The 24,825-nt window shown below is 43.5% G+C and overlaps 1 protein-coding gene across 4 annotated transcripts in view; it reads left to right on the forward strand.

Moving 5' to 3' along the window:
- The first annotated feature begins 2,794 nt into the window (after positions 1-2,794).
- Positions 2,795-24,825, forward strand: part of Dpp8 (dipeptidyl peptidase 8) — a 47,628-nt gene continuing 25,597 nt past the window's right edge. The window contains exons 1-12 of one of the 4 annotated variants that reach the window (XM_076925788.1): positions 2,795-3,061; positions 5,267-5,403; positions 7,373-7,645; positions 9,299-9,411; positions 10,800-10,973; positions 11,573-11,741; positions 16,710-16,820; positions 18,346-18,474; positions 19,279-19,340; positions 21,680-21,780; positions 22,455-22,632; positions 23,427-23,586. In XM_076925788.1, the coding sequence (XP_076781903.1) occupies positions 5,388-5,403; positions 7,373-7,645; positions 9,299-9,411; positions 10,800-10,973; positions 11,573-11,741; positions 16,710-16,820; positions 18,346-18,474; positions 19,279-19,340; positions 21,680-21,780; positions 22,455-22,632; positions 23,427-23,586 (1,486 nt within the window). In that variant the 5' untranslated portion in view covers positions 2,795-3,061; positions 5,267-5,387. Of the gene's footprint in view, positions 3,062-3,128; positions 3,374-5,266; positions 5,404-7,372; positions 7,646-9,298; positions 9,412-10,799; positions 10,974-11,572; positions 11,742-16,709; positions 16,821-18,345; positions 18,475-19,278; positions 19,341-21,679; positions 21,781-22,454; positions 22,633-23,426; positions 23,587-24,825 lie in introns of those variants that run through there. The other 3 variants (XM_076925791.1, XM_076925790.1, XM_076925789.1) reach the window with 3 other exon arrangements.

The raw sequence follows: 24,825 nt of genomic DNA on the forward strand, positions 1-24,825 counted from the left end.
AGGAGCCAGTGTTCTTAACTACCGAGCCGTCTCTCTAGCCCTGGATCAAGTGTTCTTAACTGCTGAGGCACGTCTCCAACCCCCATTCCCTGCTGTTCTATCTTAGTCATGCTTCATGTCCTTGGTAACTTGTCTTTTCCTGTTTAGTGCCAAGACTACAGGGCAGCATAAAACCAGCTAAGCTTTATCAATAACACATAATACGACTTGGCAAGGCCTGACTTGCTTGGCAAGTAGAGATATAATGAGACACTTAGGTTCAGCTTCTCACTCACATGTTCATATAAAGTGTGCACGAAGGACTCAGGCAGGCTTCTCAGAGTTTTTGTTGTTGTTGTTGGTGGTGGTGATTGTTTTGTTTTGAGACAGTTATCTCTGTATAGCTCTGTTTGACCTGAAGCTCACTTTGTAGACCAGGCTGGCCTGAAACTCACCTAGATGTCCCAGTCTTTACCTCCAGAGTGCTGAGATTAAAGGTGTGCACCACCATGCCTGGCACGTCTCAGGGTTCTTGACAGGTACACTGAAAAAAACTGTGCTGAAACCAAAGGGAGACACGAATTATGGGACACCCACCCCTGAGCAGACAAGTCCTGATTGTGATAAGCATCGTTTATGTTCTTGGCAAAGGGGAAAGAAAACCATAGGTTACAGGAAGCTGCAGGGAGAGAAGTATCTTTCTAGCAGTTTCCCAAGAGACACTGCCTCCAACTCCTCACAAGCCTCCTACACTCTCCACTAAGACCCAGATAAGCTCTGGCTAGAACCTTTGCTCTGTGGCTGTATGGGTGCAGGTGTTGTTGCCAGGAAGCTGTGCTGCAGACTTTTGCCCTACAGCTTCGTCAGAATTTGAGGGTTGTTTATAAGCCTTGGTGCTGGAGAATTGAGCCCAGGGCTTCAGTCGAGCCAAGCACCTTTCTGTGAGGGGGAAAAAAGAGGCGCTAGAGACACAGCCACACTCTGTAGCAAGGCGTCTAGAATGCACCATATAAGCTAGGCTGGCCTCCGTCTCACCTGATAGCTCAGGCTAACCTCATACTCTCGGAAATCCTCTTATCTAGTTTCCCAAATAGGAACTACCGGTGCAAGCCACCACACCTGGCTTCGAAGCACCTGTCCCACCACCGAGCTACAGTGGGGAGGTTTGTTTGTTCATCTTAACAATGGTAGAGGAGAGAGAAAATAAATCTAAAAACTAATAAGTCTGAGTCTGACTCTCTTCTCACTAAATTGTCCAGACTGGTCCTGAACTCAGAATCCTCCTGCCTCAACTTTCTGAGTACTAGGGTTCCAGCCTGTACCTCCAGGCCTGTCTTCTAATTCATTATGAGAATGCAAACTGCATAAAAATCATGAAATCTGTCCTTTTCCCTCACTCTTCGTGGGCCCAGATTTGAGAACAGTGACAGCTAATGATAGAGAATCCATGAGCACAAAGGAAGTTCCAGATAGCTCACGGTATTTTGATAATGAGGTAGGTGTGTGTATTTAAAGTCTTAAAATCTGCTCTCAGGTCAGAGATATCGTATGAGATACTTAGAGAAAACCACTGTCCTTTCTTTTAGGAAGATCAACCTCAAAAAAATTACAGGGAAGACTCCTTTAACCTTACAGTACATACTGCATGGGGACACAATGCCTCTGGATCCTTTCTTAGTGGCATTACAACAATCCCAATGACACACAGCTCCCAAAGATAACAGGAGCCAGGGGAGGAGTAGCTTCTTCACCAGTCTGGTCTCTGCCTACTTTCCCAGCTACCCTTTACACTACTTTTTTTCTCCTCTTTCCTTCAGCTAATGTATAATGTAGATTAAGAAACAAATGATGGGTCAAGGGACCTGCCTCTGAGTGTAACAGCACCTCCAGGCCGTATTTCTCTATCTTTTACGTCTCAGTGTCACAGTGTTCTCTTTCATCACAACTAAAGGACATGTTGTTATATCCATTTACAGAGAGAAGACCCTAACCTAAGGAAGAATGGGTGGTCTAGTAGGGACCTTTAACATTAAAGACAAAGTTCTGGATGCTGGAGAGATGGTTCAAGGGGTTAAGAGAGCTGGCTGCTCTTCCAAAGGTCCCGAGTTCAATTCCCAGCAACCACAGGGTGGCTCACAATCATCTATACTGGGATCTGATGCCCTCTTCTGGCGTGCAGGTATACATGCAGATAGAGCACTCATATACATAAAATAAATAATCAATTAATTTAAAAAAAGGACAAATTTCTGTATCCAAATTCTTGGTTTTTTTTTTTCCCCATCATAACTGTGTAATGCTCCTGTGTAGGTCTCCAAAGCCATAGTTGGCCTCTGATATCGCAAAAAGGCAGGAATTTTGGCTTTCTGCTCTAACGCAGGAGTGTGTGTGTGTGTGTGTGTGTGTGTGTGCGAGAGAGAGAGAGAGAGAGAGAGAGAGAGAGAGAGAGAGAGAGAGAGAGAGAGAGAGAGAGAGAGAGAGAGAGAGAGAGAGAGAGAGAGAGAGAGAGACAGAGAGACAGAGAGAGACAGAGAGAGAGAGACAGAGAGAGAGAGACAGAGAGAGACAGAGAGATTGGATACAGAGGTTGAATGGCAGCCTGCTGGACCTGGTTTGCTCTTTCAGGAATCTTGTAGACCTAGGTGCCTGTGTCTGCTGAGCCATCCCACCGGCCTGTGAACTTGGAGTTTATCTACAACAGAAGTGGGGTGAATGTTTGCTGGTTTCTCTTAGAACCTGTTTTCCCTCCCGTCAGGACGTCCACTAGGCGCGCCTCCTCCCGCCGCTGGGTGGCGCTGTGGGGCCCGCTCGCGCACAGAGGCGAGAGCCATCCTTTCTTGGTCCGGCCGCTAGCCTTCCTCGGTCGGAGGGCGGGGCTCGAGGAACCGGAAGTGCCGAGGCCTCCGGTGCTGTCTTCGCCACCGCCGCCGCTTTTAAGTCCCTTCGTCCGCTGTCTGGGGGCCGCGGGGGCCGCCGCCGAGGAAGCTGCTGTGGCCCCGACGGGAGCGGAGGCGGCGCGGCATGAAGCGGCGTAGGCCCGCTCCATAGCGCATCGGGACCGTCCGGGCGGGCCCGGGGGAAGGTGCAGTATCCGCCCGCTCTCCCTCCCCTGCGCCCGCGAGGCCACGGCGCTCCGGCCGGCCGCCCTCGGGCCGCTCCCGCAGGGAGAGCGGGCGGCTGGGCCCCGTTGGCCGGAAGAGGAAGCGCACACTCGGATTGCGAGGCCGCCAACGTTCGCTAGGCAGGCGCCCCTGAACGCTGGCCGCTGCCCCGCTCGCTCGGACTCGCACGTCCGTTATCTTGATAGAGCCTGGCTCGGGTTGGGATGCCGGGGACGGTCCGGGCTTACGGAGGAGGAAACGGAAATCCGCAGAGGCGAAAGGGTTCGCCCGAGGTCCGCCAGTGGCGGATGGGATTCGCCTTCGGACTCGCTGCCTTTCCCCAGCCGCCGTTCCTCCCTCCTGCTTCACTCTCGATCCATTCCTCCGCGCTCACCGTCTCGCTGCCATTCTGTCCCACCCATTCGCAGCAGGGTCCTTGCCCTTCCCGTCCGGCTTGCTCATCCTCTCTTGCTCAGCCTTGCTGTTCCTACTGTTGTCTCGCTCCACATTCGCCGCCACACCTCTCCTCCTTCCTCATTCGTAGCTTTCGAGCCCTTTAACCTCTGATAAACTCTCCTAGCTGTAGACTCCGAAGAGTGAAGTGGCTAGGCTCCAGTGAGGGGTGCGGGGTCTGGACGACTGATTGGTTCTTACCATAAGAAGCTACGGGATGCCATTTCTGTAGACCCCCCCCCCCCCCCCGAGCATCCCGAAGCGCTTTTAAACCCAATGTGTCATTTTCGGAATGAGGGGCTTCGCACATCGGGGAGGTGTCTCGACTCTTAGAGTCTAAACATACAATTTATTGTTGCAAAAATAACACATTTTTTTTCCCCTAACCTAGACTATCAACTGGCTTCATAATGATTATTTATTTGTTTTTGTTTTGTTTTTTTTTTTTTTTAAGAAAAGCTACCTATCTCACTTATTCTCAATATTATGGCAAGAAAAAGAAGGTAAAAATGGAATACACTTAAAATGAATAGGACATCTTTGTCAAAAAATTCTAGATGGGTATAGTGGTGCACAGCTGTAACCCCAGCATTTGGGAGGCTGAGGCAAGAGGATCTTGAGTTCAAGACCAGCCTTGGCTACAGAGTGAGACACTGTCTACAAACAGACAAGTGACACAATTTAGTTGATTAAATTCATGTTCCCTTTCTGCAAACAATGGCCTATAGTGCACATTTTTTATTGTACTGAGTTTATTCTCTCACCAGCTTGATATGACATGTAAAAGGAACATAGGCACATAGAAATAAATTCTATCTTTGTGTGTGTGTGCTTGTGTGTGCTCGCGGCTCTACACGCACATGTCTTGGGGATCGTGTGGAAGTTGGAGGATAACTTTTGGAAGTCCTCTCTTTCCACTTCGTTGAGGCAGAGTCTCAATTGCTGCACACTCCAGGCTAGCTGTTCAATTTCAGCCAATTCTCCTATCTGTGCCTCCCTTGCCGCATTAGGGGGTGCTGGATCGACAGAGCCGCTAATGCTTTCCTGGCTTTCTGGGGATCCTCAGGCTTCTGCCACAAGTGCTTTTAACTTTCGAACCGTTTCCCTGGCCCTAGAAATAAATCACATCTGTCAAATTCAAGGCTTTACATGTGACACCACATCTATATGCCTTTTTAAAAAAGGTTTGTGTGTATGTATGAAGGTATGTGCATGTGAGTGCAATTCCCATAGAAACCAGAGGTATTGGGTCCCCCTGAGAACTGGTCTTATGGGTGGTTGTGAGCAGCCAGAAATGGCTACTGAGAATCAAACTTGGGACGTCTGCAATAGCATTATTAACTCTTGACTGCTGAGCCATTTCTGGCCTACTTTTGCAATTTTTAAAACCTATAATTTTCCATTTAATGTGTCTGGGCATCGAGATTTACACCTACTGTTGGGATTTAACTATGTTTCTGGAAAAAGTAATTTTCGGGCTGAGCTTGTTAGCAAAGGTCTGCAATTTCAGCACAGGAAGCTGAGGCGAGAGGACTGAATTGAAGACCTGCCTGGGGTCTGTAAGACCTATCAACACAAACACACTTTCGACAAACTGGAGATCCGAAAGAACTCAGGCATTACATATTACACTAACGGGAAATCTATCAGTTAAATATTGGGGGATTTTTAGGCTTATTTTTTGACCATATACGGTCCACTGTAATGATCAACATCTCTTATCTGGTAAGCAGGATTGGATGGTGAGAAAAGGAAAGACCCCTGTGAGAAGAGATCAGGATGAACGGAGGGATCTGTGCTTAAAGCTGGGCCAGGTGAAAATGATCTCTCTGAAAGTTGAAGAGATCTGAGCAGATGAAAGTTCCATCAGGTAGGCACCAGGGAAGGTCCAGAAGTGGAGAGGGTGGGGCTGTGAGATATATGCATTATGCTGAGAGTGGATAGGACCCTGCTTTAGAAAATTGAGGCCACATATTTTGAGGATGTATTTATATAGAGAGAGTATCAGGGGAATCCTGGAAATTAGTTACACGAATGTGTAAATTGCACACCCTGTGTTGTACAGAATATTTACTGTCAACAGAATGTCATTTAAACTGTTGTGTGTGTAAAGCACAGTCCATTTTGAAATTCCCAGTTTTTAAGTAGAAGTTGATGTGAGTTTTCACATAGGAGGACTCTAAAGTTGTTAGTGACTCCAGCAGTAAAACTCAGGGTCTACTGAGCTGCTCTTGTCTGTTCCTTGGCCTTGTTCTTGCAAGGAGTAGAGAAGAGATGGAATTCCCACCTAAGAAAACTGAGTTGGGTCGGTGTAGATTCTTTTCATTGTAGTCCCTTAGTCCCTCAGAAGACTAGGTCCTTTGACATAGTTGGTTGAAAGTAGGCCTCCTAGCTTTTAGCCAGGCCCACAGCCACCATGCTCAGGTACTGCCACTTGATACTCTTAGTCCCAGTTGATCTAAAAACTCAGTTCTCTGCAGGATTTTAGTCAGTGGAGCCCTAGATGCCCAGTGATGAGAGTGTTACAACTATACCTGATGTCACAGCATTTGAACTATTTTGTTTTGTTTTTTTTTTTTTTTTACATTAGAAGTGATAGTATCATGCATAGAAAATGATACAATGCCCCCCCCCACCCCCCGTGCGCTGTGCACAGTTCAGTACTTTTGCATACCAGTAATTCAAGTTAGGTGGACTGACTCACAGCCTGCACCTTCAGGTTACTTGCTAGATTGCAGATAACTTCTTAGCATGAATTGATGTTAACTGCAAAGCAGAGCTTTAAAAGAAAGACTTCATCTTAAATACACAGCCACGTATGGATTGTTAGAGACGTAGTTAATGATTGTGTGAAGCATGGTTACAATGTAATTTGTTTTAGTTTGTGGAACTGGGATTGAACCCACCAGTGAGCTACAACTCTACATGGTTTCATGATAGCCTTTTGTTGCATTTATTTTTCTGATACTTTTCTCATGTTACATTTAAATATCAGAAAAAAATCAAGGAGGAAAGTGTGTCTTCTGGGTTTGTAAAATAAGTGTAATCAGTCTTAAAGGCTATTAAATAATTATGGTGTTGAACTGGTAAATTGAATACAGACATAAAATGCCAATGTGAATACCATATGCTTTCCTCATTGACTGCTTAGACTTTTTAAAGCCACTGACAGCCTTTTCCTTTTTTGAACAGAAGTTACATAATCAGGAAGACTGGTCATGTAACCATCAGTAAACACTATGTATCACAAGTACTTGATAGTGTCTAGAGACAAGCAGAAGGTTCAGAATGTATCAGTCTGTGTTTAGTTGTTAGGAGTCCCTCTCTGTAAAAGAAAACAATGTATTTTCTTAGGTTACTGCCCTAAATTGTTAAAATATTCATTGTAACAATGTTACTGTTCTAATTTGTTACATTTTTGAAACAGAGCAATCAGCATTTGTTAGATATGTTACTTTTTAACAGCAAAAGCACCTCCTCTGGCACATAGCTTCACTATTGACATGCTCTGGAGTGGAATGTAGCAGCCAACTGGCACATGGCCTGTTTCCTTCCAGTGTGGGAAAGGAAAAGGAATTTTGGCAGGAGATACCCAAGGAGAGCCTTTTATAAAAAGTTCCCAAAGGGATTTATAGTCACTGTGAAATTGACATGACCTCAATTTAAAAAAAGTCTTTTTGGAACTGAGCACAGAGGTGGAGGTGGGGGACACCACTACGGCTTTTCCTATTTCACTGCAGCTGTGACGGAAGGCATATTATGTATTTATTTGGCAGTACTATTGTAATAATATGCTAGAAGACGGCCCTGTAAACAGCCTCTTGTGCCTTGTTTTCCAGGAAGATGCAACATGGCAGCAGCAATGGAAACAGAGCAGCTGGGTGTCGAGATCTTTGAAACTGCAGAGTGTGAGGAGGGAAATGGCGAATCACAGGATGGACCCAAACTGGAGCCGTTTTATGTCGAACGGTATTCTTGGAGTCAGCTGAAAAAGCTGCTTGCTGACACCAGGAAATATCATGGCTACATGATGGCTAAGGCGCCTCATGACTTTATGTTTGTGAAGAGGACGGATCCGGATGGACCTCACTCAGACAGGGTCTATTATCTTGGTGAGTGTGAGGTTATGCATTCAGCAAGGATGCACCTCCTCATGTGTGAGTGCTAACTGTAACTCAGCATCGATTTCAGAAGTAAACAAATCCATGACTCCTTCGTTCATTTGAAGAACTTCTGTTCAATGGCTGTGTTAATTTGGGTTCATTTTGTTGGGTATTTTTACTTGCAGGCAGCAAGTAATTGACCATGATCTTTTACGTGTAGTGGCTTTTGTTCAAAGCTTAGGATCCCTCCCTCCTAGATTTTGTTTTGTCTGTGGTTCATTTTCTTCTTTCTTGCTTCTCCCTGGCTTTTCAAAAACAGCTTTTATAGCGCCTTTTACGGTAAGTAGGGAGGCCTTGTTGTCTTCCATTCAGATCTGCGTGCGCATGCGCGGGCGTGCGTGGTGGGTGCACAGGACACGGACTTGTCACGTGGGTGCTGAGATTGGAACTCTGGCCCTTGTGTTTGTTCAGCAAGTGTTCAGTTCTGGCTTGGCTCTCATCTTCATAGTTGAGGTGTTTCTATTCTGCTCTGCACTTATTTCATTCCATACTGCCCTGATGGATCCACTTCAGTCACAGTGTGGTTTCACCAAAGAGACCTGGCTCCAGTTGGTTTGGACCTCTTTTCTTTTCCCTTCTCCAGTAAAGCAAAAGACTTTCAGCAAATCACACATCAAATCCTGTTATTTCACTAAGTATACTTTCATTTGGAATTCCAAAGAATTGTTTCTACAGTTTCAGAACTTTATAATGAAGAAAAACTAGAATTAACTTGAACTTGTTTCTTTCTAAGTACAATTTAGGTAGTCAAGAGAAGAAATTTTCAAATCTGAAGTCACACTGAAATCTTGTCTGTTGTTAACTGAAACTAACAAAGCCCAAAAATGACAGTTGTCTTCACTCTTTCTTCTGTTGTCTTATATACTTTAATAGTTTTGTCTTGAGGTGGACTAAGATCTGAATATCAGAGTGATCTGAGTTAAGTAAGCTTAGGGGTACTTGCTGCGCTTCTGTAGGCCCTCGTTCAGTTCATAGAACCCACACCTTCAAGTTCATCACAGCCACCTGTAACTCCAGCTCCAGGTCTCATTGGGCGCCCTCTTCTGGTCTCATCAGGCACCTACACGTATGTGGTATACATTTGTGCACCCAAAGTTTTAGTGTCAGAATGAAACCTGAGTATTTTCTGTGAAACTTTGGGGATTTTATATTTACTTCTTGGTTAGTCTTTTGAGACAGAGCCTCTTCATCTGCCCAAACTGGCCTCCAGTTCACAGTCCTGCTGTTCCTGAGAGCCGAGATTGTAGATGTGGGCCTGACACTGTTAGAAGCTTTGGCAGTCTTATTGCTTTTCTTACTTAGTTTTTTTTGAGACAAGGTTTCAGTTAGCCCAGGCTGGCCTCAAAATCCCGATTCTCCTGCCTCGACCTCCTGAGCTCTGGAATTATAGGTGTTTGCTACCATGCCTAGCTTGAAACGTTTTTATTCAAGGAAATTTCCACATTACGAAGTGTGTGCACACACTACTTAATAACGTCATTTTGGTTCCTGTGGAATGGAAATATTGTAATATGTAGAGGACATTATGTATTCACGACTGTTGTAATAAGAACAGTATTACAAAATAATGATGTGGTTTTTGTTTCTGTTTTTTCTTTATAGCCATGTCTGGTGAGAACAGAGAAAATACACTATTTTATTCTGAAATCCCCAAAACCATCAACAAAGCAGCAGTCTTAATGCTTTCTTGGAAACCTCTTTTGGATCTTTTTCAGGTAGAAACAAGTCTTCTTATTTCTATGATTTGGTATATATTTCTTCATTTATTTCAGGGAAAACATCCTTCTAGGGTTTTATATTTTAAGTAGATCTAAATAAAAAGGAATTAAAATATTTCATTGCTTTTACATGTATGATCTTTAGATTACTAATTTCCTGTATCTAAAATATCATAGGATATTATAATTCAATTTTTTTGGTGTTTAGTTTCATTTATTTTAAATGTTTTAGTTTGTGTTTATGAATGTTTTGCTGGCATGTATGTCTGTGCATCACACGCATGCCTGGTGTGCATAGGTGTCAGAAGAGGTCATTGGATCCTCTGGAACTGAAATTACAGATAGTTGTGAGCCATCTGATGTGGGTACTGGCAGTCAAACTTGTGTCCTCTGGTCGAATAACAAATGGTCTAACCAATGTGCCATCTCTCTAGCTCTATTTTTTTTTTTTTTTTTTTTTTTTTTGACAAAGTCCCACTATGTAGATCAGGCTGGCCTTACACTTCTGGTGGCCTCTTACCTCTTCCTCCTGGAACTTGATATACACCTGTAATTCTAGTACTCGGGAGGAGGAGAGGCGACAAGGCAAGGCTGCCTTGTATCCCCCATCCCCACCTCCCACTTCCACACAAAACAGTCTATTCTGGCTTGCTTAGGGTATGCTGGGCTACTATGTCCAATCCCTGCTAAGGCAGCTGGGAAGATGTCTGCTCTGTAACTAACTGTGCAGAACTGCTGAATCATGGTTAGTTATCCAGGTCAGAAGCCTCAACCACTGAGATGATGGGCTTTATTTATATTTTCTTCTTTCTTTCTTCCTCTTCCTTCCCCTCTTTCTCTTCTTCCTCCTCCTTCTCTTCCTCTTCTCTTCTTCCTCCTCCTCCTCCTCTTTTTTTTTTTTTTTAAGATTTATTTATTTTATGTATATGAGTACACTGTAGCTGTCTTCAGACACACCAGAAGAGGGTATCAGATCCCATTACAGATGGTTGTGAGCCACCATGTGGTTGCTGGGAATTGAACTCAGGACCTCTGGAAGAGCAGTCAGTGCTCTTAACCACCGAGCCATCTCTCCAGCCCCCTCTTCTTCTTTAGACAGGGTTTCTCTGTGTAGCCCAGGCTGTCCTGTAACTCACTCTATAGACCAGGCTGGCCTCAAACCCAGAGACCCACCTGTCTCTGCCTCCCAGGTGCTGGGATTTAAGGTGAGTACCACCACCGCCTGGCTTCTTCTTGTTTTCTAATGTATGCAATCTTGATGGAATGGTTCTTGGAGTCACACCGGAAGCAGACGTGGCACAGTAGAGATGCTGGGCTTCCGGTGAGCGGCAGAGGCCAGTCGTTGGGGACTGCAGTGGGGGACTTTCCTTTTCCTTTTGTCCTAGGCGACTCTAGACTATGGGATGTATTCTCGAGAGGAAGAGCTGCTCAGAGAAAGGAAGCGCATCGGAACTGTGGGAATCGCAGCCTATGATTACCACCCAGGCAGCGGGACGTTCCTGTTTCAAGCTGGCAGTGGTATTTACCATGTCAAAGATGGAGGACCACATGGATTTACAGTAAGTTGCAGTTACTGTAACTATATGTTAACTGTTTGGAAGTCTTAAAGAGAATTTGTATCCGAACCAGAAAGGAAATTAAGAAATAAACCAAAGGGTCAATTAGCTGGTCAAACCAGCTAAGAAATTAATAAGTTTTAAAAAAATTTTAATAATGTATTTTTATTTTATAGGCATTGGTGTTTTGCCTGCTTCACACATGTATGTCTGTGGGAAGATGTCAGATCTTGGAGTTATGGACAGTCGTGAGCTGCCATGTAGGTGCTGGGAATTGAACCCAGCTTCTCTGGAAGAGCATTCAGTGCTCTTAACTGATGAGCCATCTCTCCAGCCTTTAATATGAGTTTTTAATTTTAGGAGTTGATAATTTGGGACTAGGGAGAGTGACTGGGCAGTTAAAAACACTGGCTGTTTTTTCAGAGGACCCAAGGTTAATTTCCAGCACCAACATGGCAGATCATAGTCCCAGGGGGATCTAGCACCCTCTTCTGTCCTCTGGGATGCAGCCGTCACAATGTGCATTTTAATTAGAAATGTCATTTATCTGACAGATTTGTATTTATCAGCCTGATAACTTAAAATGCTGTTTACTTTTCTAGCAACAGCCTTTAAGGCCCAATTTAGTGGAAACTAGTTGTCCCAACATACGAATGGATCCAAAATTATGTCCCGCTGATCCAGACTGGATAGCTTTCATTCACAGCAGTGATATTTGGATATCGAACCTCGTCACCAGGGAGGAGCGGAGGGTCACCTATGTGCACAACGGTAAGGCACAGTGCTGCTGTCTGCTTTTGCTGAGACTATCTGAAAAGCTGAATTTGTTTTTACTTCCATTTTGAAATTAAAGTAAGCTGTGTGCTCATCAGTTTTAAGTTCAGGTGTTTAAAATGTTAAAGGTGTGAGAAGGCAGAGAATGTACGGTCAGCCCCTAGATAACGTCACTCTCGTTAGCCATTTCCAAGTGCACCTCTGCCGTGCTTGTCCTTCAGGCTTAGAAGGACTGCCACCAGTTCCCCTAAACCCTTCGCATTAAATGGAAAAAAAATGATTTTTTTTGTTTTTGTTTTTCGAGACAGGATATCTCTGTGTGTAGCTCTGGCTGCCCTGGAACTCACTCTGTAGACCAGGCTAGTCTCAGAGATCCACCTGCCTCTGCCTCCTGAGTGCTGGGATTAAAGGCATGCACCACCACCACCACTCAGCCATTAAATGAAATTTTAATTAAAAAAAAAATTAGATTTGTTTGGAGGATACAAACAGAAAAACCAGTTACACAATATCAGAAACTGCCTGAAAAACAACCTCCCTGTTTCTGAGAGCCTGTTTAGATGCTGTTGTAATAGGAAAAAGTGGAATGTAGAACCATATGCATTGTGGGAATATTTAAGTAGGCTTTGTTGAGTGACAAATGGAGTCTGAGGCAGGAGAAATATAAGGTCAGTGCTGTCTTGGTTAGGGTTTTACTGCTGTGAAGAGACACCATGATCAAGGCAACTCTTATAAGGACAACATTTAATTGGGGCTGCCTTACAGATTCAGAGGTGCAGTCCACTATCATCAAGGCCAGAGCATGGCAGCATCCAGGCAGGCATGGTGCAGGAGAAGCTGAGAGTTCTACATCTTGTTCTGAAGGCAAACAGAAGATTGGCTTCCAGGAAGCTACAAAGAGGATCTTAAAGCCCACGCCCACAATGACACACTTCCTTCAACAAGGCCACACCTCCTAATGTCACTCCTTGGGCATAGCATATTCAAACCATTAAAGGCATTAAAACCATTAAAGGCATATTGATACCTTTAATCCAAGCACCTGGGAGGAAGAGGCAGGCAGATCTCTGAGTTTGAGGTCAGCTTAACATACATAGTGAGTTCCAGGACAGCCAGGGATACATACTGAGACCTGTCTCAAAAACAACAACAGAGCCGGGCAGTGGTGGCACACGCCTTTGATCCCAGCACTTGGGAGGCAGAGGCAGGCGGATTTCTGAGTTGGAGGCCAGCCCGGTCTACAGAGTGAGTTCCAGGACAGCCAGGGCTACACAGAGAAACCCTGTCTCGAGAAACCAAAAACAACAACAACAACAACAGAACCAAAAGTTCCAAATGGCAGAACTTGACTTTGTCAAAAATTGATTGCTGGGCGGAGTCTACATGGAAGAAGTGATGTGTTGGGAGGAAGGCCTTACTGTCATTTCCCACCATTTTCTCCGTCCTCACCCTCTCTTACACTGGTGGGTCATACTACACATCTCATCCATGTGTTGTGTGCTGTTAGGTCTGTGATAGCTGTGTCTGTAAAGGACACATGCAGACATTTGTGATATTACCACTGGTCATTCTTTAAGCAATATAATGTAACAACCATGTGCATTGTCTACAGGATAAGTAAGTAAGCTCGTTACAGTCTGCAGGAGAATGCCGCTGGGGTCTGGGGAAACACCAGGCTGCTCTATGTAAAGAGACTTAGGCATTTGCAGCTTGTGATATTTGATTAAGATCTTAAAGGAGCCAACCTTTACTGACTTTAAAGGAGACAGACTAGCTGTGGGGATGCTGGCATCAAGCAGCTAAACAAACTACTAGCAGCACAAGAGAGAGCCGAGTGTGCAGTGCTGTTGGGTTCCAAGAGAAGTGGTGACTGGGAAAAGACAAACTGAGCTGACCTGAGTGAGATCTGTATGTGAGCAAAGTAGTCTAGAAGGGGACTGTGGGAGAAAGGCCTTCCTTTAAAAGGTGCTGCTGCCTTTGTGAGGCGCTGGAGCCCTCAGCTGTCCAGTCCTGGCGGGGTCGGTGGAGGAGGCTTCAGCAGTTAGCCAGGTGGTTACGGTTGTACTGGATATAAATAGTTTTGGATACTACTGACCACAACACTAAGGCTTGGCAGCTGCCATGACTGCAGTCATGTGATGTAATGTTGGAGGACAGCATAGAGACAAAGAGAGTGGCATAGAAAAAATGTTGGAAAATACGTTTTGGCATTTTTGAGTTTCCTTTAACACCAGGAAGTGAGAAGAGTATTCACTAGCAGCAGAAATGTTGGGTGAGCTAGTTAACCAATCTGTTGAAAATTGAAGCCGTTTTTCATGCTTTTAACAAACACTGAACAGTATATACCACTTACTGTATTTGAGACTCAGACTGTGTAGCTTTCACAAAACTGTCAGAAGTAAGCCAGGTTAAAAGTTTTTTTTTTTTTTTTTTTTTTTTTGAGCAGGCTGGCTCTTTCTCTCTTTGTAGCCCTGGTTGTCCGAGAACTCACTATGCAGATCAGAACTCGAGAACTCCAGAGATCAAGTCCCAAGCACTGATATTAAAGTGTACTGATAGGGTGCACCACTATGCCTGGCTTGCTTTCTTTGGTAAAATAGTTTTCCACAGAGAATTTTGTGAAGATTAGCAGAATTTAAGTAGAAAATACTGGAATTCTAGAGAATGTTATAGTTTTTTATTCTTTACTGTACATATAGGTGTGTGGTATAGTCATTATTTCTAGTATTGCTGTGGATCAGAGCACAGGCAGAGAATATAGACTAATACAGAACCAGGCGGTCTGAGTTTAAGTGTTGTATCTGCCGTTCGTGAATTCCGGTCTCGTCACATTAGTTAGCTTGCCTCTCGGTTTCTACATTTGTAAAAATGTGAACCAACTGAGTGCATTGTCAAGAGGCCTTAATGAGTTAGTTTTTGTGTGGTGTTTAGACTGGCGGCTGAAGCATAGGAAGGCTGGGGATGTCTGTAGAGAAAGGGACGGAAGAAGGACACGGGCTCAGCCCGTGTGCTAATCAGTAGGCTGTGATGAAAGCTGACCTTAGGAAGTAAATGTGATCAGGGTGGGTGTGAGCTTGCCCTCTGCTCAGTGTGATGGAGAAATTTAGAAGTACTGGTTCCTGCCCCAGTTACCCTCTGCTGGGAAGACAAGGTGATACCAGTTAACCCAGTGAGTGAGTAACTTGTAATACTGGCAGAGATACAAGCTAGCAGTGCCTGTCCTCACGTCTAAAGGAGAACAAAATGGGAAATAAAGCTGGAGGCAGAGCTTGTGGTAGGGAAGGACCCAGGGAGCCCAGCCCTGGCCTGGCTCTTACTGATGCTGCATTTGGTAGTAAACCCTGACCTGGATTGGCTTGAGAGTATTTATACAGTTTGCCCTGCCTTTCCTTCAGCTTGCCGCTGGATGTTAAATTACAGTTCATCCGGTTGTGCTGCTGGTTATACTACATAATATAATTACATAATATAATACATAATATTACATAATCTATGTACATCATAAATGTGCACTGTATGAAGAGACTCTGAGTTCCAAATACTTGACTCAACTTTTGGATAAGGGAGTATTAGTTCTTATTGTACGTTCATTTCACACAATGTAGACTACACATGATCAAACAATGGTAAATTAAAGATGTGTGCTGGCACATGACTTTAATCCTAGCATTTTGGGAGGCAGAGGCAGGCAGATCTTTGAGTTCAAGGCCAGCCTGATCTAAAAAGTGAGTTCTAGGACAGCCTGGGCTACCCAGAGCAAACAACAACAACAACGAGTAAACAAACTCAAACCTTACCTGTTGCTGCGCATAGTGGTATGTGCCCGCAGTCCAAGGACTCGGGAGGCCGAAGCAGGAGAATTACTCGGAATCCAAGACTAGCCTGGGCAGCAGAGTAAGACCCTGTCTTTAAAAAAGAAAATAAAATCATGACATATCACTGCACAAGTGAGAGGACTGAGAGCACCAGCTGCTGGGACTTTCACACACTGTTAGTAAACGTGTAAGGTAATAAAAATACATTCTCAGAGTTAAACACTCACTTAGCAGCCATCCTGCTTCTAGATATTTGCTCAGAAGGGATGAAAGCATGCATCCATGGAGGCCACTGTACAAGAAGGAATGCTCACAGTCATCTTCACTCACAGTGACCAACAGCAGCCCACATGTCCTCAAAAGATCCATAGCATCCCCAACATGGTGGTCTCCACTGTCATCCCAGTGCTCGGGGCAGAGCAGGCCTGTCTCTGAGATGAGCCTGTCATATAGTAAGACCCTGTCTGTCTTCATGTCTGTTCTGTAGCTGTGATGAAAAACCATGACCAAGTCAACTTATAAAAGGAAGCATTGAATTGGGAGTTTGCTTACAGTTTCAGAGGATTAGTCCGTGATCACCATGGCGGAGAGTGTGGGGCGGGCAGGCATGGGGCTGGAGCAGTAATGGCTGAGCGCTCACATCTGATCCACAAGCAGAGGCAGAAAGCGCCTAGGCCTGGTGTGCGCCCAGCTCACCCCAGTGACACACCTCCGCCAATAAGACCACTTCCCAATCCTTCTCAAACAGTTCTACTAACAGGGGACCAAGCATTCAGACATGGGGGGACTACAATGGAGACCATCCTCACTCAAAACTACTCCACTGTCTTATAAAAAAAATCCACAGCATCAACAGATGGCTTGGTGATTTATTTGTTTAGGTATCTATCTGTGCTAATAGCAGTAGAGCCGACCACAGGCTGAGCTCTGCCAGTGACAAACACAGTTGAGTGAGGCAGGTTTGCCCAAGGTCACGATGGGTAAATGGTGAAGCCAAGATTTGAATTCGTTGTTTGGCTCCACCATTTACCACTACAATCAGCTACCTTTCTTTAGAAGTGAAGGAAGCATTTTGCTTTGTCCCATTGGGGAAAAAAAAAAAAAAAAAAAAAGAGTTCAGGGGATAATTTTGCCTTTTATGTTTGTCCAGAGCTAGCCAACATGGAAGAGGATCCCAGATCAGCTGGTGTGGCCACCTTTGTTCTTCAAGAAGAATTTGACAGATACTCTGGCTACTGGTGGTGTCCCCAAGCTGAAAGAAGTAAGTTGAAAGTAGTATGTTACAGGTCACTTTTAAGTATTAACCAGTTTGACTGGGATACAGAGCCCAAAGCTGGATCAGTAAGTTAAAATGTGATGAACATTAAAACCTCCTAGTAGCTATTTAAAAATAGGCCGCATCCTCTACATAAGTTCTAGCAGAGACAAGCGCATTCTGCCTCAGTGCCTCGGCTGCTCCTTGCTGGTTTTTCAGCAACAAAACAAAACCGGTCTGTGTAATGTCAAGCAGAATTATAGCAAGACCCACAAAATGGCATGCTGTTAAACATGTGACTGAGTAGCGTCCGCATGAGCAGTTGAGTGTGTGTGACTAACTGGCTTAAAGCAGTGACCCACACAACCTAACACAACCAGTGAGAAGTTCACTTACGATCATGGGTGGCCTAATAGAACATACACATATATTTTATAGACAAAATGAAAAACACAGTTTATGAAGCAATATTTCTTAAGTATTATATACTTGAATACTTTTTTCTCTGCTTCACTTTTTATTTTTTAAGATTTATTTACTCTTAATTTTGTATGTGTGTTTTCCTACATGTATGTATGTACCATGTATGTGCCTGGGACCTGCAAAGGCCAGAAGAAGGGATCAGAGCTGCAGTTGGGTGTAAGCTGCTCCAGCAGTGTGGGAGACCCAGCCGGGTGCTCTGGGAGAGCAGCTAGCACTCTGCTAGGAGCCGTTAGTAAATCTATGACATCACTGCTGTCATAAGCTAGCAGTCTGAATATTTCTTTAGAGGGCAGTAAAAAATACATAATTTAATCCATGTCATAGATTTGGACTTTTATTTTAAAATGTAGACATTTGCCCATAATTATACAGAACTATTTTGACACAAAGCATTCAATATAACTAAACTTTTAGCATTTTTGTTTTATTAAATAATTCAAAATATAAGATATATCAAGTCAAAATCTTTCAGGATGTTTCCCCCTGTATATACGTATATAGGTGTGTAGATATTTAAATACATCACACATTTACATTTCTTTTCCACCCAAAAGGATAAACTTTAAGTCCTAGTAAAAGGGACTTGGAAGACACTAGAAGATGAAAAAAAAAAAATTTCAGTTGTTTTGAATGATTTATTTCAACAGTCTTGTTCTGTATAATTGTGGCAAAGCATTTACACTTTAAAATAAAATGTCCAAATCTCAGATATGACTTTTAAATAATTTTTTCATGTTCCATTAAAAATGTATTTAAACTTTTAGCTGTAAATCAGTAATAAGGCCTGTGTACACACATTCACCACGGTAAATAAATAGATTTAGTAACATTTTTGTTTGAAAGCAGAACAGTGGAAGTGAGGCCTAGTGTGGGACACCAGCCTAGCGTTTTCAAGGACCCGAATTCAACCCCTACCGCCACTGATTCATAGTGTCGGTCTAATGCATGAATTATTTCCCTTAGTGAAATACCTAGTTCTGGAAGGAATCGTGAGCAGAGTAGTCTATAATAATTATTCTAAATTTCTAATACCTAAATTCCCTTTAAGCTCCTAGTGGTGGTAAAATTCTTAGAATTCTCTATGAAGAAAATGATGAATCTGAGGTGGAGATTATTCATGTCACGTCCCCCATGTTGGAAACAAGGAGGGCAGATTCCTTCCGTTATCCTAAAACAGGTATGGTATTCTAGTGCTTTTATTTATTCATTTCCTCCTCTGGGTGTCCTGGCTCATGCTTGTAGCCCAGTGCTTGGAAGCCTGTGGCAGCATGGGGGTTGTCAGGAGTTCCAGGCCAGCCTGGGCTACAAGATGAGCCCTTGTCTCAAAACCAATCCCAAAATGTGTGGTCACTGAAGTGTGTAGTCAGCTTGATTATCAACACCTTTGGTAAGGTGGTTTGTTCATCAAGTGTAGCTTTGGGACCTTTAATGGCTTTCCGAGGCAGATATGCTCATAAAACTGGTGACTCGGGCTAGAGGATGTCCCCCATCACAGACTTAGGTAACTCGGGCTAGAGGATGTGTGTGTTTCTCCCCCCCCCCCCCCCCCCCGTCACAGACTTAGGTGACTCGGGCTAGAGGATGTCCCCCGTCACAGACTTAGGTGACTCGGGCTAGAGGATGTCCCCCGTCACAGACTTAGGTGACTCGGGCTAGAGGATGTCCCCCCCCGTCACAGACTTAGGTAACTCGGGCTAGAGGATGTCCCCCATCACAGACTTAGGTGATTCTGTTCTTTCTGCATAATTGGACTTTTGTCCATTTTGCTGAAAAAACGGTAGGTAATTTCCCTTACTGACTCTAGGTTTTTATCCCTTTTTGTATTTTCTATTCATGTGAATCTGAGGTAGGTTCTAAGATGTTTGCACAGTAGAGCCCCAGCTGTATGCAGCATCATGAACTTACTAAAGTCCGAAGACAGGGACCTGGGGAAGCTAGTTGGAGTGATTGTGGACATTATCATTTACGTTTCTTTCTAAAGGCACAGCAAACCCAAAGGTCACTTTCAAGATGTCTGAGATAGTTGTTGATGCTGAAGGAGGGGTAAGTGTCCGGCACCGTTGCGCTGCGCTTCGGCTGACTGACGCGCTTTTCTATCTGTCTGCTTGTTGAACTCGCTGAGACATTTGTGGCTCACGATTTATAGCTGACTTAATTTTCTCCCCTAGGAGAAGTTCTCCATACTAGGCCTGGGAAGAGGGATGTAAAGGGACCTGTGTTAAATCCCAGAACCCACATAAAGTAGCTTGCTGTTGTCCTGTGTGCTTGCAATCCCAGCACTGAGGCTGGAGAGACAGACAGATTTTTTTGTTTGTTTTGAGACAGGATCGTTCTATGAATCTTTGGCTATCCTGGAATTCTCTATGTAGAACAGGCTAGCCTCTCACAAAGATTAGCCTGCCTCAGTATCCTGAGTGGGCTGCTGGTATTAAAGGTGTGCACCCCTATGCCAGTTTTAGACTCTTTAAAACATGGCTTTACTGAGATATTGTTTATGTACATACAGTATATTCATTGACGTTTAAAACTCAGAGGCTTTTTGTGTACTTGCAGAATCAGGCAGCCAGTTTGTTTTAGAGCATCACCATCACATCAGCGAGCAGCACCTTGTCCTTACCTATAATCCCCCAGTCCTTGTGCCTGCTTTGACATTCATATGAACAAAATCATAGAGTATGTTGTCTAGACTCTTTGTTTAGTATTTTCAAAGTCCATCTATTTGCATCATGCTTTGGGGTGTGTGTGTGTGTGTGTGTATGTGTGTGTGTGTGATCTAACTCAGGGCCTCAATCATGCTACCATCCTGCTGAGCTGTCTCCAGCCCATTTACTTTATTTCTTTCTTTGTGGGTGTGCCAGGGGTGAGGTGGGGATGGGACAGTAATGCAAATGCATGGAAACCAGCAGTCAATGTCAAGTGTTTCCTTGATCAATTTTCACTTCATTTTTTGTTTATTTTTTAAAAATTTTATGTGTATGGGTATTTTGCTTGTTTGCTTGCCTGTGTACTATGTGTGTGCTTTGTGGCTAAAACAGAGCATAGGTTCCCTGGAGTTAATAGATGGTCAGCAGCACATGGGTGCTGGGACCTGAACCCAGATCCTCTGGGAGAACAGCCTGTGCTCCTCTTCCAGCCTCTGTTTTATGCTTTGAGATAGACTCCCTCACTGCACCTGGAACCCACTGGCCAGCCAGCTACAGAGTTCCTCCTGTTTCTGCTTCTCCAGTGCTGAGACAGCACAGTGCTGCTATGCCTGCTGTTTTCTTGGGTACTGGAGATCCAAACTCAGGTCTTCATGCTTATCAGGCAGTAATTGACCGACTGAGCCATCTCCCCATCCCCCTTTGTTTCTTTTTATTGCTGAATATTATTTATTTACCTATTCATCAATTGATGGGTATTTGGGTTGTTCATTTTTTTGATCTTAAATTAAGGAAAGCTGTCATGAAGACAGACAGTGACATGTGCTTATATTGCAGGAGGCTGAGGCAGGAGCCTCATAAGTTTGAAGCCAGCTTGGCTATGTAGTGGGACTCTGTCTCTTGAGAGAAAGTGAAAAGGGAGAGTTAAAGAGAGACTGCTGTAAATATGTGTGCACATGGGTGTGAAAGTGCTTTTGAAAGTCGATGTTTGCGTTTCTCTGGGGTGTACCTGGGACGATGGTTGGGTCATGTGATAAGGCTCTATTTACTCTTTTGTGGGGCTACCGGGTTGTCTTGAAAATTATATCTCCACCAGCAGTACATGAGGGTTTCAGCTTCTCCACATCACCCTAACAGTTGTCATTGTCCGTGTTATTTGTCTATCCATTTAGAAGCCATGGCTCACAGGGTTAATTTACATTTCCTTGTGGCTGCTGTTCCCAATGTTTATTGGCCACATAAGTGGCTTCTTTGAAGAACTAGCTATTCAGATCCTTTGACCATTTTTTAAAATTTACTTATTTTTTTTAATTATGTTTGCTAAACTTTTACAGGAGAAGAAGTTTGCCTATAGAGTCCCTTTCACTAATGTAGTACACAGATACAGTTAGGCTAAGGTACAGGACGTAAGGACGTCACTTCTAGATTCTAGACCTAAAGTGAGCAAAACTTGAGCCTGTCATTTATTGTCGAGGGCTCTGTTAGGAGACACCCTGAGGAGACTTTGAGATCCTGTCAGTGCCTGTCCTAGAGCTTCCCTGGGTGTAGAAAGCAGCAGCTCAGGAACCCCGACTGCCAGCTGGCTTTACTTCAAACCTTTCAAGTACCGCGTCTGAAAAGATGACTAGTAGACTAGACCAGTGGGTGTGTTATTTTCTGTCTTCCATAGACTAGTAGACTAGACCAGTGGGTGTGTCATTTTCTGTCTTCCATAACTGTATTCCCTTTCCTTCCTATTAGATTATAGATGTCATAGATAAAGAACTGGTTCAACCTTTCGAGATTCTGTTTGAAGGAGTTGAATATATTGCCAGAGCCGGATGGACTCCAGAGGGAAAATAGTGCGTATGTTAAATTGCCACTTCATTACAACTAATTTAGATCCAGAGTTTAGAATGTCAGTGCTGTAGGCTTTGCCTTCCTGTGTGAATTGGCACTGCTGTTTCCATGGCTTTTCCTGAGCTCAGTGAATGTGCATATTTGCAAGCATAAATATATGCCATTGTGATTATAGGAATAATTTTTTAAAGACCTTGTCTACAGGCTGGAGAGATAGCTCAGCAGTTAACAGCACTGACTGCTCTTCCAGAGGTCCTGAGTTCAATTCCCAGCAACTACATGGTGGCTCACAACCACCTGTAATGGGATCTGATGACCATTTCTGGTGTGTCTGAAGACAGCTACAGCGTGCTCATATACATAAAATAAATAAATAAATCTAAAAAAAAAAAAAAAAGCCAGGTGGTGGTGGCACGCGCCTTTAATCCCAGCACTTGGGAGGCAGAGGGAGGCAGAGGCAGGCAGATTTCTGAGTTCGAGGCCAGTCTGGTCTACAGAGTGAGTTCAGGACAGCCAGGGCTACACAGAGAAACCCTGTCTCGAAAAACCAAAAAAAAAAAAAAAAAAAAAAAAAAAAAAAAGAATAGAATTGGTAGGTATTGAGGAAGAGAAGAGAAGGTTTTTCATTTTCTGAGCGCTTGCTGTGTTCCTGATTTCTCCCTGTTCCTTTGAACAGTGCCTGGTCCATCCTACTGGACCGTTCCCAGACTCACCTGCAGATAGTTCTGCTCTCCCCTGAGTTATTCATCCCAGTAGAAGACGATGCCATGGACAGACAGAGACTCATAGAGTCCGTTCCTGACTCTGTGACACCACTGACCATCTATGAAGAAACAACAGACATCTGGATAAATGTATGCATTTCTGTTTCTTGAACTCGACCGTGTATTTTCTCAGGATACTCAGGCAGATGGAGTTCTATAGCAGGCTAACAAAATGCATCCTTACATTCAAAGGAATCATGGGCATTTGGGTTGGAATGACGGCTCCAGAACAGAGTAGTTTGTGGCAGAAAGTAGACACTATTGAAGTGACAGCTCAGGAGAGCCTGCAAATGTGGCCCTGAACATGCGGGGTAGTGAGCCCACAGCCTCAGCTTATATGCGTTAATGCTTCCATGCTTCTGAAAAGACCTTCAAGAGCTGTGTCTAGAAACTACCTTTTAAGTTCGCAAATGATTCCAAATATACTAGTTTTAAGTTGAGTTTTACATTTTAACATAAAAATTAAATATAAAAACATTTCTCTGTTTCTCTAGTTGAAAGTAGGCTTCCTGTGATTCACTCAAAACAGATGAACATCTGTTTTCCTTCAGCTGTTAGAATATTTGTCTTTGGAAATCAAAAGTAAAGCGTGTTGTTCTCCTTGCCTGGGTAGTGGGATTTACACTGCTGCATAAACTTTATGTGCTTCAGAGATGACAGAGGGAGAGGAACAGCCCTGGTCATGGTGTTCCTTCTGCTTTCTTCCGTTTGGAAACGTTTACATCTCTGTGTGAAATCTTTGTCTAAAGTAAAATAACTGTAAAAGGCCAGGCAGAAACTTAGCATGGTTAGTGTAGCATAACCTTGCACTGACCGCTGATGGCTGATTATCTATGGAGTGTGTTTATTAATGCATATAGTAAATTAAGCTGTTCATTTTGCAGATCCACGATATTTTTCATGTTTTTCCTCAAACTCATGAAGATGAAATTGAGTTTATTTTTGCCTCTGAATGCAAAACAGGTTTTCGTCATCTGTATAAAATCACATCCATTTTAAAGGAGAGCAAATATAAACGGTCCAGTGGTGGACTGCCTGCCCCAAGTAAGCCGCCTTCCTTATCTATGTACTTAATGTCTTTATGTTTTATTTGTTTTGTATATCTGCATCATAGAGCAAGGATGTGCAGGTCAGAAGACAGCTTATAGGAGTCACTTGTGTCCTCCTGTGTTCCTGTGTGAGTCTCAAATCTAAATTCAGGGCATCAGACCTGTTGTCAAGGACCTTTACCCACTGAGCCATCTCGCCAGCCACAATGTCTTTTTTATAGTCTTCATAAGCATCAGGACTTGCTTCAGTAACTTAAATATATTAGCTGAAATACAAGTCTGGGCATACAGAAAACAGCAAATTCTCAATGAATACATAATAAGTTATTAATAGTGGGTAATCTCTGAGTGATCGGAATACCTATTCTTATGACACTTTTGCCTTGATTACAGTTTTAATTTGTTTGAGATGAGCACACAGTGCTTGCTGTGGCAGCACGGATACTAAGCTGAGAGAAACGAGGAGCTCCGTGCTATTCTTGGATGTAAATAACAAACAACAAACAAAAGACATGGTCTCACTACATAGGTCTGGCTGGCCTAGAACTCACAGAGAAATGCCTGCCTCTGTCTCCCAAGTGAAAGTGTGGGATTGAAAGCTTGTGCCACTACACTAGGCTTTAAAAACTTTTTCAAAATAAAACTAATACAGGGATATTAGAGAGAGAGCTCTGAGGTTAAGAGCACTTGCTATTCTTGCAGAAAACCCTGATTCTGTTTCTAGCTCCTACATGGCAGCTCACAACTACCCATAACTCCAGTTCCAGGGCATCGAGTGCTGCCTTCTGTCTTCCATGGACAATCACCAGGCATATATGTGATACACACCTATTTGCAGGTGTTCATACATGCACATACTATAAAAATAAATAAATCTTTTAAAACTATATATATATATATATATATATATATATACATATACATATACATATATATGTGTAGTATATGTCATATATATGGTATATGTAGTATATGTATTTGTTTATCCAGCGTTTCTTGATCGATGCCTGGGTTGCTTCATATGACACTACTATGACCATGCATGTTTGTTTCTTGGCTTTCTGTTGTTTTGGGAATAGCTACCAGAATGTCAATGCATGACTCATATATTCTATTTAACTTTCATCATTAGCAAACTGGTGGTAAGGGTTACACTCTTATATTCCTAACAGCAATATGCAAGGGCTTTCATTTCTTTGTGGGCTTGTTTGTTTATATTTACAGGATATGTTTG

Source organism: Arvicanthis niloticus, chromosome 26 (assembly GCF_011762505.2).
Source record: "Arvicanthis niloticus isolate mArvNil1 chromosome 26, mArvNil1.pat.X, whole genome shotgun sequence".
Taxonomy (NCBI): Eukaryota; Metazoa; Chordata; class Mammalia; order Rodentia; family Muridae; genus Arvicanthis; species Arvicanthis niloticus.